At 34.0% G+C, this 17,489-nt stretch overlaps 1 protein-coding gene across 1 annotated transcript; it reads right to left on the bottom strand.

Annotated features, from left to right (window-relative positions):
- Window positions 1-1,623: 1,623 nt before the first annotated feature.
- Window positions 1,624-16,952, bottom strand: LOC144451021 (adhesion G protein-coupled receptor E3-like). The gene is made up of 23 exons (XM_078141779.1): window positions 16,880-16,952; window positions 15,975-16,196; window positions 15,266-15,319; window positions 13,805-13,966; window positions 13,324-13,476; window positions 12,800-12,894; window positions 12,446-12,631; window positions 11,649-11,717; window positions 11,263-11,383; window positions 9,935-10,084; window positions 9,681-9,759; window positions 9,017-9,170; window positions 8,788-8,837; window positions 7,921-8,047; window positions 7,465-7,562; window positions 6,955-7,063; window positions 6,225-6,349; window positions 5,784-5,876; window positions 4,688-4,754; window positions 3,803-3,888; window positions 3,259-3,385; window positions 2,601-2,642; window positions 1,624-2,022 (listed from the first exon to the last, which is right to left on the bottom strand). Exons 1-23 carry the CDS (start codon window positions 16,950-16,952, stop codon window positions 1,861-1,863), a joined length of 2,604 nt encoding a protein of 867 aa, XP_077997905.1. The 3' UTR covers window positions 1,624-1,860.
- Window positions 16,953-17,489: the final 537 nt, after the last annotated feature.

The raw sequence follows: 17,489 nt of genomic DNA on the forward strand, positions 1-17,489 counted from the left end.
ACACAGGTACTACATAAAGACAAAGTGCAAAGAGTTAAATAAGGGTGTTTATAGTATGTCATCAATTGATTGTCTGGTCGTCACATATGCCAAGTTATTAGAAAGCCTTTGAAGAAGATCACTGCTTTCACTTACCATAAGCTGGTGTTACTGGATGCAGGAGGTAGAAAAACCAAATGAAGAGTATTCTCATACTGTTCCTCTTTGTAGGTCGTCTGAACATTTTGGTCCGTGTTTTTAGGTCTTGAAAAACGCGCACGACTGTCGCTGGAAACTATCCACAAATTAACGCGTGAATGGATAAAATCATCTCGAAAATAACATTTATACTAGTGCTATGCCAACCATTAATAATTAATCTTGAATTATTAAATCATGCTCGTGTTATATACTGTAGTAAATATCCATGTTTTAAGAAGTGTTTCTTTCTTTTCTCTAAATATAGATAGATTTCGAACATTTACAACCATTCATGAACAAACCGTTGCATAGAATGTTGTGTTAGTTTTGTATCATATACATTAATTCGTTAACATATACATTATGCAAATTGTCAGAAAGTGAGATATTTCAAAATACTTGTGAAATAAGTTTTGCAAACAAACGTTATCAACCCCGGTAACAGTTGTCATGGTGAGAGTAAATTGATTACTTATTTTAAAGGGGTGACGTTTGGTGCGGGTTTCACAAGCACATCATCCAGATCAGTGTACTTGTAAGCCTTGTGAATTTTATATCTGCGATTATGTTTGACGGCGTACCCTGTCCAAAATCTGTCTAGGTGTTGTTAAACACTGTAAGTACTAAATGTATTGGAACACACATTTGTGACATTAGTATGATTAGGTTTATACTGAAATACATACTCCAAATTGATGTTAAAACGTCTTATTTAAAGGGGCACAAGCTGAGTTTATACGTTTTGGGCGAGATTGATGCTGCGTATTTAAAAGTCACTCTGAGTATTCCACCTACTGAAGCATAGTATTACTTAACCATCACTTGTAATTAACTAAACGCAACCCATGTATTAAGATGTAAAATATATACAAACTGATGACGTATTTGTTTTATACCTATCAAAAAATGTCGAGGAATCCATAATAGGCGACCAACTGTTCTAACAATGCAAGTAGACAATTTTAATGTCATAGAAGGCATGCATCACATCGATATCGAGGTTTTATGTAAGTATTTTGAGTTGAGTAAAATTATGATAAACTCAGCTTGTCCCACTTTAATTGATAAAATAGAATACAAACAACAACAAAAACATAGAGTTGACGTGTGATAATTCGCAATATATGCCAATGTATTAATGAATAAACGAAAATCTCACTAAATATCTCAATAACACATAGGTCAACACAGTAGGTCTGTTTTGCAAAAAAGTGCATTGTGCATGTGAAGGGTCTCTCTTCTTTGTCATGTAATATTTCAATCTTTCAACCTCTTTATTTCCACTCAATTCATATTTGAGGAAACATTGCAGTTCTTTCATTGGTTTTCAAATACTTCGACGCAATATCATTATTTATAGCATATCTAATTGTATCACTGCAGTATTTTCAAAAACTTGTAAAACATAGTTTTTTAAAAACAATATCAATGTATTGCATCGCCACATTGCTATGAACATAGTCATGTATATCACTCAGTAAAGACGACCTTGCCATGCAATTAAATATTAGGACACAGCCTTGTTCAATATAAGTAGTAACGTCATGAAAAGCTATGATTTAACTCAATGGCTTAGTTTGGTTACCTGAATAAACGTACGTTCACACACAAGTACAAACTCGACAAATGGTGTTTTGCTAAATGTTCATAAAACGCCAAAGTCTAGGACCTATTTGACTGTTAACAGTTTATAATACTTATATCATCATTGTCAGTGCAAAATCCCTTTACAGGTGTATTGACACGAATCCCTGAAGGCCCTGCAACGTCCTCTGTCATGGAAGTATTCATCCCATTGTCACAATCATTCTCCGTAAAACGTATTCGTATCCCAGTTAAGGTCTTTAAAGAACAAAGTGGAACATTCTATAAATAATGAATACATACATACATACATACATACATACATACATACATACATACATACATATACACGCATATACACGCATACACACGTGCATGCGTGCGTGCGTACATGTACGCACGCACACACACACACATACATACATATATATATATATATATATATATATATATATATATATATATATATATATATATATGTGTATATATATATATATATATATATATATATATATATATATATATATATATATATATATATATATATATATATATATATACATGGCGCCGCTATATATATATATATACACACACACACTGAAATATGTAGAGAAACAGACTGGCAGGAAGACATACATATGTATTCTTGAGTTTATGTACCAATCATGTACCATTCTAATATTTATAAACGTGCAGGCCATTTCCTTACAAGTGAAGCAATTTACCAATTCATTTAATTTTTAACCACTTTACACTTATTTCTAAAGAACTAATTTTACTGACGTTAAAATATTTAGTATAGTCATGAAAAAGACAATTTATTGATAACTACACACCTCAATATGTGTTCCAACATAGCATAGAAACAGTACTGATGCCTGGAAACATTATCAATAAATAGTAATTGTTATGGGGAGGTAAAATAGACAGACAAACACAGAACAGAATATTTTTCATGCAATTTTTCTCTTTAAGATGAAGTGGGATAATCATTGCTTTTGCTTCTCTATAGGTGAATGGAAGATAGTCTTTTTGAATTGTCCAACAAAAGCTATGTGGACAAAGAAAAACAGCACCTTTAAATACTTTATGAGAATGCCGTCTGAATAGACAACGCGTGGAATGCGGCGACTTCAACATTTCAAATAATTGCATTTCCTCGTAGTCACTTTTTATATTTCTGAGGTGAAATTTGGTTAAGAATCCCCCTCTCCCTACTATAATTCTTTCATACATTTAGTGGTGAAGGACGTGAAGTTTGAGGGCGGTTATCAAAGTGCCTAAAAATTGACAGAGCTTTGCATCTGAGAGTCACAAATGTATACATGCGATCCTGAAGACATTGGCACTTCAAGGACACATATCTATTTGATTTTTAAAAAAGAATATTTGGTCAAAATTAATTTTGAGGATAGAAGAAAAGAGATGGTATTGAGAAAGAAAGGGGAGAACATTAGCATGAACAAAGCAGTCGTCATGGAAATATAAATTTACCTCTATGAACATCATACCAGCAAAACCGTAGTCCATATATAGAATGTGGTTAACAGTAGTAATTACACCAAGTATACGTGTAGTGGAGATCAACAAACTTGATAATGTTAAAGAAAACATCTCATCCCTGCAAATAAACCAAGATATACATAACTTATACAGACAATCATTTAAATTTATGCACCCTTGATGTAATATAATCACAAATTCATTATTACAATACAGAATTCATACATTCACTTTTTAACAGTCAGCAGAAAATACTCTCAGTTGCTTGTGTATTAAACAACAGCGTCCACGAGAATCTTTACTGCTGGTTTTTGTCTAAAACCTGTGCAGAAATCATAGTTACCGTGTAGGCAGAATCACACTTTTTGTCAAAATCAAGTTATTGTTGTTGATCTACATACAATAGAGATTTGTTATTAATGGTGTATACATTAATATTCACTATATTCAAATCAAAGCGTACTTTCACACGTTATACGATTTACGTAATACATGCACTGATATAAATATACTTGAGGGATTGGAGTTATCTTACCAAAATCGCAATATGTCACTCTCTTCATAATTGTGCAAAGAGGCAAGGAGCAGATAATAGCAGTAACAGATGTTAACGAATGTAATCTGTCGTAGAAAACACACGAATCTTTATCATTTTCATTCCAAGCTGTTAACATTTTGCAGTTTCATATGGGTATACACACTAACAGCTTCATTTCTGTAAGTGTTCATATACCATGCAGTGCAATAATTCAATCTCTTGGAGACTACAGATAGAAAAAGAACACCATCATCCGCGAACACATAAATAAAAGAAGTTCGTGCAAACTAAAATTTTTGACATGAATTTTGACTGACTACTCGATAAGATTTATTTATCCTTCACACACAATATTCAAGATCATATTGTTAAAAGCAAATTACTTGTCAATCATATTATCATCAGTGACACGTTTCATTATCAAAGGATAGGCCATGAGTTAATGGATAAGCTAATTATATTTGAGATGCTCTTCAATGTTAAATTTCCGGCAATGAAACGCACACTTGTTCGCCCAAGCAAACTTGATATATAGTGCATGTCACTAACACAATTAATATTGTGTTAATGTACGAGTTGATATTATTGTCGTTTTGTAGATTTGTAATTTTTGTAACTTTGTACCCTATGACGTCCAATGTGTACCTTACACTATTTCGTGACATTAGGTTATAAAATAAAGGAAGAAAAGATAGTGTAATTAATTAATGTATCAAATTTAGACGATTAGAATCGATCGTTTCAGTGAACTTTTTGCATACTGCCTTTTCATTATTTTAAAGGGGTTTACTGATTATTATTTTTGAGTCAATATCATAATATTTTTAAATTTAAAAAAAAAACTTTTATGTATTCCACACTGAAGGATGAGAATGATTTTACCGTGATCAATAGTGTAGCCAAGCCAACTGAAGATAACATCAGTCCCATGGATGTTGGCACCCAACAACTGAAAGTAATGAAATAGGTGAACAGCAATGCATGTAAACAACTAACTAACCAGATGTAAAGTGAATACCTTCCCCAAGGCTGAAAAGTGAACTTTTTGATTGTTTTTCCTACATGCATTATTAGCATACGAAAGTGTGAGCTACCAGATATGGCATATCCCTTAATTTGTAAATTCCATTTCTTATAATATGCAGATGACTGATTAGAATCTTGAAGACAAACATAACTGGCTATATTGGCCACATGGACTTTTTGATTTATTAATCAATGATCAAACACATTGATCATTATCTTATCATTAATATATACAAAATGGTATGAAATTTGAAGGTTGCATTTTTCAAGACCCCTCCGAATTACCAAAAATAATCAAATATGAAAATTAATTAAAATAATTACAAGTTACCTCCACAAGTTTTCGATGACATGTAAACTCTGCATGTACACCATTATGAGAAAGGTAAAGTTTGTATTCAAAATAAATTGCCCATTTGTTCAAAATAGTTACTTATGCAAATACATCATAAATATTAATGATTCTGATTTGTATAAACGTTCATTACAACTGATAGTGTAGTTATTTAAATGTCTTTTTCACAGGCAGACAGACAGACAGACAGACAGACAGCCAGACAGACAGACAGACAGACAGACAGACAGACAGACAGACAGGCAGGCAGACAGACAGACAGACAGACAGACAGACAGACAGACAGACACAGACAGACAGACAGACAGACAGACTGACAACAGATAGATAGACGGACGGACAAACGGATGGACAGTCAGACAGACAGACAGACAGACAGACACAGACAGACAGACAGACAGACAGACAGATACATATATACACTATGACATGACCTGTTCATTTAATGATGAGCCTTACATAATACATGCCTATTTTGAATTATATATCAAAGTAGATTGGAGACGATTTTAAAAGTGTATCAATATCTTATTTATAATATTAATGGGATACTGTAATATATTATCAAATCAGAAATAGATTTTGATTAAAAATTACCGTTCAGTAAGTCCGTATTTAGACACGTCAACTGCACAGCAGATCCCTACGACAATAATAGGCAGAACCCATCCCGAAATGGCATACAGTAACCTTGTATTTGAGAAGATATACAATATTGTCAAAATATATTGATAGTTGACACACTCATATTATTGTAACTAAAAGAATTAAATATGGTCTACTTGGTTTTCAGACTTTAGCTATAGTTTGTTTGACGTTTATACTTTTCTAATGTGGAACTTATAATCTATCTGGATATTTCTGAGTGGCATCAGTTTCACGTCCTATTCTGCAGCGGACTTTTTACATAGACTCGTGACCAGATGCTTCTCAACACAACAGCAATTCCAATAGGAAAGATTTTAATTATTCAGATTAACTTCCAAAAACTCTTTTTCCTGAATGGAATTATTTAACGTCACATTATCTGGTTATTACCTTTCAGTCCTTCGGTGTTCAATTCTTTTAAGCCACAGTAATTGTTGGATGCCAAGATTCATTGTCCAGAAACAGTTGCTCAGCAAGAAATAATGTAAGAGAATTGCCACCATTTGGCATGTTACCTGAATATTAAAGAAAGAGTATTCAAATGAAAATATTGTAAACTGATTTTAAAATACATCATGAGATTTAACCAACATTTGGTGCAAATTGGGCTTTGCAAATGAGTATTTGGAAAGGGAAAATTATATGTAGTATTTGGGCATAAACTTAATGAAAGGGGATCAGCTGGGGTAAATATTGAAAAAACAGTATACAAAGTTGTTTCAGCATCTACTGACTTTGCAGGGGAATGCTAATCCAGGATATAAAGGTAACACAGTTGTTCACCATCACTTTTCTCAGAGCGATCCGCAGTTGCCTCATGGGACAGAGCAGACATGCATATGTATTAGTTGAACATTTTGAACAATGAATAGTCATGGATCCTAAGGACTTGATAAGTTCAGATAAAGTTATGAAACTGCCTTTTTTCCTGGAGTGTCTTTCGTCTTTAATGTATGCCACTAGACTTGAAGTAGTGTAGACCCTAAGATTGTATTGTACGTGACTGATAAGAAAATGATGAGGCACAATGAAAATATAAGGAACTCTTTAAATATTACTGTTAATCACGAATCTGAAAGAAAACTTAGAAAATCTGCAAAATGTAGAAAATAGAGAATACCTTATCATCATCTTTTCCATCAATGTACACACTGACACAGATCAAGACTGGAAACACTGCAAATGATAAGAACGCCATTCGCAGAGCAAAGTAACGACCATGGTAATATCTGTAATGAAGAGAATAAATATGCAATCTACCTTTTTTTTTATAATAATACACATTGGTGAGGAAAATAAATTTGGTTGGAAATAAATGAAAAAAATGACAATGACAGTTCAAAAAATTTACTTGGTTTTAGTTTGTATGGTCAGAATGATGGTCTTCATCTATAGGCATGTTAATCACTAACATCAGCTGTCTTGTTTACCAGTCTTATAAAATATCGATAATATTGTTGTCAGGCGTTTTATTTATCATACTCTACTTTTATCCCCAAACGTAGTTGATTAATATTTCTCATGCGTGTACAATTTGCAGCCGACATATAAATTATTGATAGTTAATAATTACATCATTAGGTAATTAGCAAACTTTATGGGGAGAGTGGACTTACACATAGAGACTTACCTGGCAATACACACCATCAAAAAGGTGATGAAGATTAACAAGAAAGAAATAGCGCTTAATATGTAGATGAAACCCTTTCGAGCTGCCTCTTTGAATGGCTGAATGATTACAAAATATAATGATAAGCATTAACTTAATTTGTGAAAAAAGACGAATACAAAAATTACATGTAATTATCACGTGCATGTAAACAGGATAAAATTAATTCTTGCCAAAACCACTGGTGTCATCTTTACCTTTTAATATATTGTTCCATGCATAAACAATATATATTTTTATAAATAGCATAGGGTTTTATTGAGTCAACGAACTAACTCATCAATTTGCAATATTTGGCACATAAATTCACATCAACAGTGAATAACCTGATCAAAGAACCAACTGTCTATTTGTGACATCTATAAAATAAACAACATGGTATACAAATTAGTGGTAAGAAACATTAATTGAACATACCACTGGTTCTATTCCCAAGGTCATTATGACACCAAACGTTGTCAGATGGAAACATTCACACTCTATATACTGGCCTCGCCTATCTGTACCTTCCTTTACAAACTGACATCCAGTATTATCCCATAACCTGTAATATTAAAATGAGAACCCTTGCTAAATGGTATATTATCTATAGTAATATATGCTGATCATTTTAATATATCTACCATATTACCACGTTTGCTTGCAGCTCTCAAAGTTTTAGCTGATCATAAAAAGTCAACTCTTGTTTCAACACAGACAGCATCCATCCATGTTACTTCAAGTGAACAATCACACTATTCCATCCTGTTCAGTCGTTACTATCGTCTGTCGAATGGTGTAGCTAAAATGATGTAGGCTTGGTATTTCACTCATAGGACATTGCGTTTGTGACACAGAGATAGACATATTTCAAAGCTAGACTAACAATAACGGGGACATAATAAGCATATCAGGGCCCATTGCCTAATCACGTGAACGCTGGCAAGCATTACTAATCTTTCACAGTGCAGTAGAAACAGGCTTCTAATGAAAACATTACACATGGACTTGATGATTTTAATGGCTTCAGTTGTTTATTTTCTGACTGATAATCAACATATCAACATGACTACTTCTACATCCCCACTGTGCACAACACCTATGTAATTGTTTCTTTTGCATTATAAGTTGTCTGAGGGTGTGTATCAAATGTCATGTTACATGAGTGAAACACCAGGCCTACACCATTTTAGCTGTATATATTCTTACTACCACCAAGTGAATCAATACGCTGTGATATTGTGTTGTTATGCAGTAACATCTAAAGGCGTTGCAAGATACAAGAATATGAGAAAATTATCTTACCCCATTGTAGCGCCAAAGTTAATGAATGAGCATCTTGGATTGTATCCTTCCTGTAAGCAAAATTTATTTGAAAATATTACTTCACTTCTTCTTATCCCTCAGTAAGCCCAAATCACATTTACTGCAGCAAGACCCCAAATTGATTTGAAAGTGTGTTCAAAACTATTGAATAAATGTATGACTGTGAGACAGTGTCTTATATCATCATTGCCACTTTACAGATTCTTACCATTTTCAGTGGTAATCGTAAAACAACAGGTTCACTGAAGTTACTTCTTGTGATATGAGTCTTTGGGTGAAGTATTACTGATACAACCATGGTATTGACTTGATCCACTCTCTGTACAGCTGTCACACTTTTAATCAACTGTCGTTTCTTATTTCTAGAAGAAAGGGTAATGGTAATATGAATATAGCGTGCATGCTCCCAGTTTATGCATCACATATAGAATATGAAAACCACAATCATGTTTTGTTGTATCTTCACTCATAGGAAAAGTGCATTTAGGCTTATTTCTGCTTTCTATACACGTGTATTGGTTGCTGTTATCAAACGGCAAATGAGGTTTGGTGATAAAATAGCACCTTGGCAACGTGTCAGGCGTTACTGCGCTTGACAGCTGTTTGGCTATTTTGGGACTTCCTGCAAGGTTTTATGGGATAATATCTGGTGATGTCATCACAGTTACCCTATCCTCTTTGTCTTGACCTTCTTTGTGTCCGTCCTATTGCTGTCATTATATAATACTGAATGTACTTATAAATTAGAAATTATATGTATGTGAAATTAACTATAATGGCGAGAAACGATATATTCGACTTTGATAGCCAAACTCTGATTCTGACACCCTATGTCGTGTAAAATAAATCATTTATGTCGTAAATTTACATACGTCTTAGGCGAAGTAGGCAAAACCTCTCCCAGATCTTTGTATAATACCATTATCAATGCAGATGGAGTACCTGAAGTACCTAAATACAAATGCATACATGTTAGTAAATGCCATCTCTTTCGAAGTAATTGGGGGGGGGGGGGTGGATAGTTAGGTAGATAGGTAGGTAGGTAGGTAGGAAGGTGTCGCTCTCTATATATGAGCATTAAAGCATAATTATAAAGTAATTCGTGATACATATATCTATACCTTACCGATGTCATCAGAATTGATCTCCTCCAAAAATGAATCCGATAGCATTACGTAGTCGTCAAGTGATGTTGTCGTGTTTTCCAATTTATGGTTTGATCTCCTTGTACGTGTTGGAATAATACCCTCTTCTTGTATGAATTTGCCAATGATATCTATTTAAAAGATTTGCTCACATTAAGTTATCCGCTGCAGCCATTCATACAATTTTCACATGGCTATACAGAAGTAGATAACTATTTTTTGCATAGGTAATCTTTATCAAGTAAAACAGATTTTAACAAGTTTTGTTGATTTAGGATTATCATACATCTCTGTACTTGATATCCATTTTCAAAGACATATCTGCTCTGAAATGTGATTAACATTATTATGTCATCCATAATATTAACCATCTATGCTTCCCTGACATATTAGAATGCAGATTACTGTCTGCAAGGGACATCATTGTGGCGGGCGCCCTCACCCCATAGCGACACAATGTACGTCTTCCACAGTCTACGTAGAATGAGCCTCAGAATTAGACTCTTTCAACTTGTACTGTTACTTTGTTCAAGAAAACTCTCAACGTATTCTCAGTGGGGTCACCATACACACATCTTTAAAATAGAGATCAAAATTGTACCAAATTTTAGTAATTTTAAAATCCAATATAGAAACCAAATACAAATGAATGTTAACTCTAAAGGAATTAAAAGTAATGTTTTCTTTTTAAAACAAGACGGTGAAGCTCCAAATTGTATTACCTATTTGTTCCTTTTATTATTTCCCAGGACCAGGAACAAGTATTCATATGTCAAAGTTTGGAGATTATCAGGGAAATGAGGGTATAGACACTCGGGACTAATGAATATTCAGTGTGCAGCTTGAATACATTATTTCTGCTGACTTGTTTGATGTTTTTGTGAAATCCCAAGTGTAAAGGTAGGTGATGCGAAAACATGGAATTATTTTTATCATATATATATATATATATATATATATATATATATATATATATATATATATATATATATATATATATATATATATATATATATATATATATATATATATATATATGTATATATATATATATATATAAATACATATATATATTTATTTATAACACCTAAAATTACTTTAAAAGACACTGTACACTAATCAACGTGATTTGCACCTCAGAAACAAGCATATTTTTCTATTATTTTAGTAAAGAGTACGCGTCAACTCTTTTTAGGATTACAAATCAATACGAATTATCAAGTCAAAATCGCTTGATGGAATATTATGGAGATTTTAAATGTTGATTACAGGACTAAAATATTTGTACAAACAAAATCAACATAATTACCTATGTTATTACTTTCGATGAAAACATTTCTTCCAGTTGTTACCATGTACTTGTAAATATTCTCATTAGCAAGCTCAATTTTCTCAAGTATCGACATCGCACCATCAGCCACCCCATTATACTGCAATGTGTAAACACCTCTCATTTGAAAAAGAGACATTTCAAGGAAAACAAATTTCAATGGTCTATTGTCACATTTTTCCATAGTCAAAGTAAATCACCAATAGGACTCCCGTGCTACATGAATTGTGTCAAAATAGAGTACAAATAGAAGCTGGTCTATGCAAATTTGGATTACTATGGGTCAGTAGTTCATACCACGTGACTCAATCTAAGCCAATAAGTGAAGCTGTAAGGAAACGATGTGTTGTAATTCAGGGCATTACCTCATGGATTTGTTTCCATTGCATCTTCAGATGAACATTAAGAAGATTACTGGCTGTGTCCAATAAAGCCTGAAAACAGACGAGATGGAACATCGCATCTAGTAAGCCAATATAATTATCAATGCTATCACGAATAACACACACACACACACACGCGCGCGCAGACATATATATAAGCTCAGTATATGTAAAATGTCTATGCTGGAGTAAAAAGTGTTCAATGCATACGTATGTAGAGCGGTGTAAATAACACAGTATCAAGTAAGAGGCACAGGAACCGTCATACAGTGTTTCACGCTGTTGCGATCATCGGACGATGATCAATACATACATATATGACGACAACAAAATGATGGTTACGCACAAATTAAGATCAGCTGTAGGCATGTAAAGGTGTCAGTTAGAATTATCAAAACATGATCAAAGCATAAACTTTCATTGTTTTTTTGTTTTTTTTCTAATTTGATATCAGTGTCCTCTTCAGAATGGTATGCATTTTATTTGAATTAAAAGATTTTTTAATCGATACATTTTATTAATCTCTCCGAGTTTGTGACTTTTCCCGCCATATATATGTGTATATGAGCATGCTTTGTATGATATGCATCTATTTAAAGCTTATCATTGGCCCTCTTTACAGACCACTTGACTGTGAGTAATACGTAGTTGTTGAAAAGTAGAAAAAGTAACATCAAACACACATAAAGGAAAGAGAAATGGTAAAAATAAAACCGTGTATCAGTAGATTGAGGTACATCATAAAATTCCAACAACAATTTTTTTAAATCATGCCTTACCTGTAGGAAAAGCGACATAATCTCACCATTGTCATCGATATTGATTGGTTTTTTCGACATCAAATCAATGAAAATTTCCTTTCCCGCCAAAACATCTCCTGTGTACACTTGCTTAATAGAAAGGAAGAAATCTCTCAGAGTATTCAGCACGGCAATCTTTTCTGATGTGCTGTTTGCTGTCGATACCTACAGAAAATATTGCAAACAGAAAATATGTATCTTTTTAGTATGTCCACCTCGAATGAAACTGAATATATAACATATTATATCACAAGATGTCGACAACTGAATTCTTCCTAAATATTGACCATATTGTAAACGTCAATATTTTCTCTAAATATTTCATCTTCATACCTGCAGTGTGAGTTCTGTCATCTCTTTACTTTTGCATTCAAGTGTATGTGGTTCATTCCATTGACCAGTCGAGTCACAAAATCGCCTCATAACACCTAAAAAGAGGAAAGTGAATGTAACTATGATATCTTTGTACATACGGCATTTATAGAAAAGGCATTTATAGAAGGCATTTATATAGAATGCATTTATAGAGAAGAATGACAGACAGACAGACAGACAGACAGACAGACAGACAGACAAGTACATAAAATCGTACCATTTCCATGAGGCAGACACTCCATCCATTCAGTAAAATGGTTGGCTTCTGTTTGTGGCCACTCTGCATCAAAGTATACCTCAGACTCGCAATATATGCCTGGAAATCTTACTGTATAGGAATATAGCATAGAAATAAATAATGGCATTTATTTAGATATATTAATGACATAAATATCTACAATCGTCTCAGAATTGCCGGAAGAAAGTGACCTAGTGTTTTGTTAGTATATCATTGATGAACATTTGGGGAAAATGAAAATTACCTTCAATAACATGATCATCGTCTCTCCGTGGTACACACAGACCATTCATAGACGTATAACCATCCATACATTGACACTCATAACTTCCTATTGTGTTGTGACATATTCTATCGCCAGTACAGACTTCAGGGAAGTCAGCACACTCATCAATATCTGAAAAACAAATCAGTCCCATCACGTCATGTACAATCAGTTGTAAAAGTAGCTGAAACCTTTATGACGAATATGATTTAGTGGCTCATAAGACCAAACGGAAAGTGTAATAATTTGTCCTCAAAGGTTTTCAAACATAATCATACAATAATTAATAATACCACAACAATGAATCAGAGAATGAATACAATCCATGTTTGTTCAAACTGTATGTTTTGTTTTTTTGATAACATATGGACACCGGGTCCCATACATCTTTTCTCGCACTTGATAAGTGCACAGTGTAAATAATGTTTGCTAATGGTTAAACTATTTAAAATGGCCTTACCTAAACATTCAGGGTACGATGGTTCGAGTTGTCCTTCGTTACACATTATTACGTCTGTTCCTTGTGTACGTAGTCCAGGTTCACAATCGTAATGATAAACAACACCACTGGGTATTTCCAGAAACATGGATGGAATCTTCCGTTGTGCATCAGAGCCTTTACCTCCGAAAACAGGGAGTATACAAGCTAGATTTTGTTTTTAAAAAATGATAACCAAAGAAGTCATTATCTCTACTAGTATTCTTAGTTATGGAACACAGAGTCACAAAAATGTAGACAAGGTCAATCGTATTGTTTACTTATGTCCACCTTTTGCGCAGGTATTTGCACGTACATTCTCACAATGCGTTTTCTTATTCATCATCAGCAGACACCATTATTACAAAAGTTCAGTGCTATATAACTTGCTACTACCTCATAAAACTCAAAATTATCATCACACACGATTTGGTACGAACACATCTAGGTAATATTATAGACACATAACTCGTATAACTCACATAACTCGTATATCTCATGTAACTCATATAAATCAGTGCTACCAACACACACAACGCATCACTACACTTATTACAACATCACATAACTCGGCCTAGGTGCTAACAGAACACACAACACTATGTACTACATGTAAGTAGTCTCACGTAACTCGGTCGGAATGCCAACAACACACACAACACCGATGTTACAGTTATTTGTGCATTTGTAGCACAAACAACACAGTGCTACCACTAGGTGCTAACAGCAGACACATCTAAACACTCGCAGCACACATCACTGTGCTGTCTACACACACAACTCAGTACTAGCATTGCGTGCTAACAATACACACAACTTAAGACCAGCAACACACAACATAGTACTAACAAACAGTGCTAACAACAGTACTAGCATTGGGTGCTAACAGTTCACACAACTTAACACTAGCAGCACACATCATAGTACTAGCAAACAGTACTAACAGCACAGGACTAGGGAGTGCTTTCAGCACACAGTGCTAAACACTAGCAACACATACAACGCAGTACTGACACACAACGCAGTACTAGCAAACATAATACAGTACTAGCAAACACAATACACCACGGAAACAAGATCAGAAATATGCATGACGTGTGTTCTCAATCGAAACAAACCCGCTGATGAATTATTTTCCAAAATTTAGAAAAAGTATGACACGGTAACTAGTTAAAGAAACAAAGAAACACACACACACACACACACACAGATATATATATATATATATATATATATATATATATATATATATATATATATATATATATATAACTCGGTGAGTATCAATCTGCTAAGACAGTGCTCTATACCGCAGTGGCAGAGCGTAATAGTTCAATATATATATATATATATATATATATTGAATTATCATATCACTACATCAAGTGACAACATAAAATGATTTATGTAAATCGAAGAATATTGTTTTTTCCCTTTATATACCTGGTTCATCTCTTGGTGTTGTCTCTTGCGTTGATAAAACAGTAGTACTCTCGTCTGTAAACAATATCCACATTAATTAGTAACCTACCTCTAAAGGTTGTCAATCATACATTGTAACAATATGTTATTGTATATGTTTAATTATGTTGAAAACTTAAATAAAAAATATTCATCAGCTTGGTAGAACAAGAGATTTGTGATATTTTGTTTCGCGAGGAAGGACAGCGAAATTCGATTTCAAAATGTCATGATCAGTTAGGATAGCAAAATTGTTTTTTAATAGAGTTGTGGTGTTAGTCCTTCGAGTCTACATGTAGGCTATATAAAAACACTGTGCATTGTAGGAATTCTGAAGCATAGATGTGACGCCATAGTTACAGGGGGGGGGGGTCAAGATACTTGAACTAGAGGAACTTGACGTTGCGTTTAATATTAATAATACATACATACATACATACATACATACATACATACATACATACATACATACACATATACATACAGACATACAGACAGACAGACAGACAGACAGACAGACAGAGAAAGAGACAGACCGATGCAGTACACCTCTAGTACACAACACGTGTTTACATCTAATAACGGTCCACGTGTTGCCTCGTTGGAGAGAAATGTACAAATATTAGTAAGTATTGCTTTGGCGTTTCGTGGCAATCACGCCAAATTTACAAAAAAAGTATACTATACATACCTTCTGTTTTGATGCCAGATATATAACCATTATTGAACACTAAATTGGGAATGGAATCCTTTAACCAACAATATCCAGTTTGTTTATGGAATGTCCATGCCAAGCATAGGACATTATTTAAGCACTCTTCACAACACTCCATCTCAGAATGAAGTACGTTGTCTTCACCATAAACTTTAATATCATAACCTAGTAAGTCTTGATCTATATAGATATCACAAACTGCAAGCAAGAGAATGAAATTTCAAATGAAGACTAAATAGATGCGTGATAAAAGAAACCTAAAACTGAAGGATTACTAGTCTGTCACACTATTGTCACAATTTATCTTCTAACTCCCATTAACATATCGTGTCATGCTACAAGCCCATTTTCGGGTTACAAAGGAAAAAGGTTTCATTAATAGGCAACTTATAATAGCACAAGTTTCCTTCCAAAAGTATGGACGTACATGTTGCTTGAACTCCATTCTACGTTTTCAGATTTGTGGCGACTGTACCTTCTTTTAGCAAACCGTTTAGGGACTGGCCAGTTTCTTCAGCCTGGGTATGATGGATTGGTGGGGGGGGGAGGGGGTTCACCCTGTTTTGAATTTGGCAGTTGGAGGGGGGGTCATGCTGTTTTGAAAATTAAAAAAAAATACATACATACATACATACATACATACATACATACATACATACATACATACATACGTACATACGTACATAATATCATAATTACACAAAGCCCGGTGACCGGCTGCCTCACGATGATATTGTAGATACACACACACACACACACACACACACACACACACACACACACACACACGTATATATATTGAATTATCATATCTCTACAGCAAGTGACAACAGAAAATGATTTATGCAAATCGAAGAATATTGTTTTTTCCCTTTATATACCTGGTTCATCTCTTGGTGTTGTCTCTTGCGTTGATAAAGCAGTAGTACTTTCGTCTGTAAACAATATCCACATTAATTAGTAACCTACCTCTAAATGTTGTCAATCCATACGTCGTAACAATATGTTATTGTATATGTTTAATTATATTGAAAACTTAAATAAAAAATATTTATCAGCTTGGTAGAACAAGAGATTTATATAGGTTATAAAAGACGAGCAGTTGAAAGTGTTTAGCATTGGTTTTTTATATATCTTGGCTGAGGATCCTCGTCAGAATGACAAATTCCTTATAAATCACAACTGACCACTAGGTTAATTTGTCACCGTACCATTCTCTACGTGTCAAATAGCTTACCTGTAGACTTGAATGACATTCGCTACCACACTATTACGCTATCCTAACTGACATTTTGATTTTTCGCGAGGAAGGACAGCTAAATTCAACTTCAAAATGTCGTGATCAGTGATTGCATTGAACTAGAGTAGTACTAGTCCTTCGAGACTACGTACAGGCTACGTCAAAAACAACTGCATTGTACGAATTCTGACACATAGATGTGATACCATCGTTAAGGGGAGGGGGAAAGATGCTTGAACTAGAGCAACTTA

Source organism: Glandiceps talaboti, chromosome 20, assembly GCF_964340395.1.
Source record: "Glandiceps talaboti chromosome 20, keGlaTala1.1, whole genome shotgun sequence".
Lineage (NCBI taxonomy): Eukaryota > Metazoa > Hemichordata > Enteropneusta > Spengelidae > Glandiceps > Glandiceps talaboti.

Bases quoted from the DNA above. Each gene is read 5' to 3' on its own strand.
- LOC144451021 (XM_078141779.1), bottom strand. From the start codon at position 16,952: ATGTGGATATTGTTTACAGACGAAAGTACTACTGCTTTATCAACGCAA. The intron at 3,386-3,802 runs GTAAGATAACTC...GTTTATTTGCAG, and splicing joins AGTGACATATTGCGATTTTG to GGATGAGATGTTTTCTTTAA. The intron at 2,023-2,600 runs GTGTGTAGTTAT...TGTTCTTTAAAG, and splicing joins ATGTTGGAACACATATTGAG to ACCTTAACTGGGATACGAAT.